Source organism: Rattus rattus, chromosome 5 (genome assembly GCF_011064425.1).
Source record: "Rattus rattus isolate New Zealand chromosome 5, Rrattus_CSIRO_v1, whole genome shotgun sequence".
Taxonomy (NCBI): domain Eukaryota; kingdom Metazoa; phylum Chordata; class Mammalia; order Rodentia; family Muridae; genus Rattus; species Rattus rattus.
This window is the reverse complement of record NC_046158.1, coordinates 103,459,618-103,460,892: the sequence shown is the minus strand read 5'-3', so window position 1 is coordinate 103,460,892 and position 1,275 is coordinate 103,459,618. Positions and strand designations below refer to the sequence as shown.

Below are 1,275 nucleotides of genomic sequence, written 5' to 3'. Positions count from 1 at the left end.
GAGAACACAAGATTATACTCAGCATGGTGGATAAATCAGTCACAAATGTTTATTGAACGTCATGAATGGAATGCCCCTCTCTCCAGCAGCACAGGCAAGCTGGCTACAAATGTGTCTGTCACATGTCACGATGGAAACTGGGAACGGCACGAATCGGAACCACCCTCAGGCAAGTGCGTACTCAAAGGTCCCCTTATCAAACTCTTCGACCTCGTCCTCCGAACCACCCTCAGGCAAGTGCGTACTCAAAGGTCCCCTTATCAAACTCTTCGACTTCGTCCTCCCATGTAGAAGAGGGCATGCTACTATATGGGTCTAACAGAATCTTGAAGCATCTGATAATGAGAAGTCCCAAGAAAATGCACAGGATGCCCACAAAGGCAAAGCCGGTCTTTTGCTCCAGAGACAGGGAGGATTCGGAGACCTCGTGGACGCTCATCTTTGCGGAGGAATTGCCGCAGTAGGTGCTACTCATCATTCACGGCTGCATCGCGGGGGCTCCTCAGCGTTCCTGCAGGGATCGGTTCTCCACCTAGGTACAGAGTGGAGCCAGGTTAGTTTCATCCGTGGGTGGCATTGGACAAGGAGTTATAAAAGCAGTCATTTTCAAGCCCTCTTGACTCATCAATGATGTTTGAAGGTGTCAGTTGTAGATCAGAATGGAATTGGCACTGGAAATGTGTACTCCACTGCAGTAAATGCAGAATTGTTCATGGACACAGAGATCCATGCCTGCATACTGCCTGGATGTGACCGTCCTACCTGTAGCAGATGCCTTTGATTCAGTGGTAGGCAGTGCTGCTCCTTTGATCTGAATTCTCATCCAGTTGCCCCTTCATTTTCTCTCGTGGAGATAATAGCACAGATAAAGTGGGCATAAGCCGTCCCCGCTGTTTACAGTCCTAGCTGCAAGGTCTCTCCAGGTCTAATTTTTAAAACTTATTTACTTTTATTTTATGTGCACTGATGTTTTGCCTGCATGTTTGCCTAGGTGAGATTGTCAGATCTTGGAGTTACAGACAGTTGTGAGCTGCCATGTAGGTGCTGGGATTTGAACCCTGGTACATTTGGAAAAACAGTCAGTGACCTCTCCATGGCCATTGTGTTTAAAAAAAATCCGATTTTTAAAAAAAAATATTTATTTATTATATATAAGAACACTGTAGCTGTCTTCAGACACACCAGAAGAGGGCATCAGATCCCATTACAGATGGTTGTGAGCCACCATGTGGTTGCTGGGATTTGAACTCAGGACCTCTGGAAGAGCAGTCAGTG

The 1,275-nt window shown here is 46.6% G+C and overlaps 1 protein-coding gene across 1 annotated transcript; it reads right to left on the bottom strand.

The window, feature by feature from the left end:
- Window positions 1–226: 226 nt before the first annotated feature.
- Window positions 227–624, bottom strand: Ctxn2 (cortexin 2). Its single transcript, XM_032902327.1, has one exon. It carries the CDS (start codon window positions 476–478, stop codon window positions 230–232), a length of 249 nt encoding a protein of 82 aa, XP_032758218.1. The 5' UTR covers window positions 479–624; the 3' UTR covers window positions 227–229.
- Window positions 625–1,275: the final 651 nt, after the last annotated feature.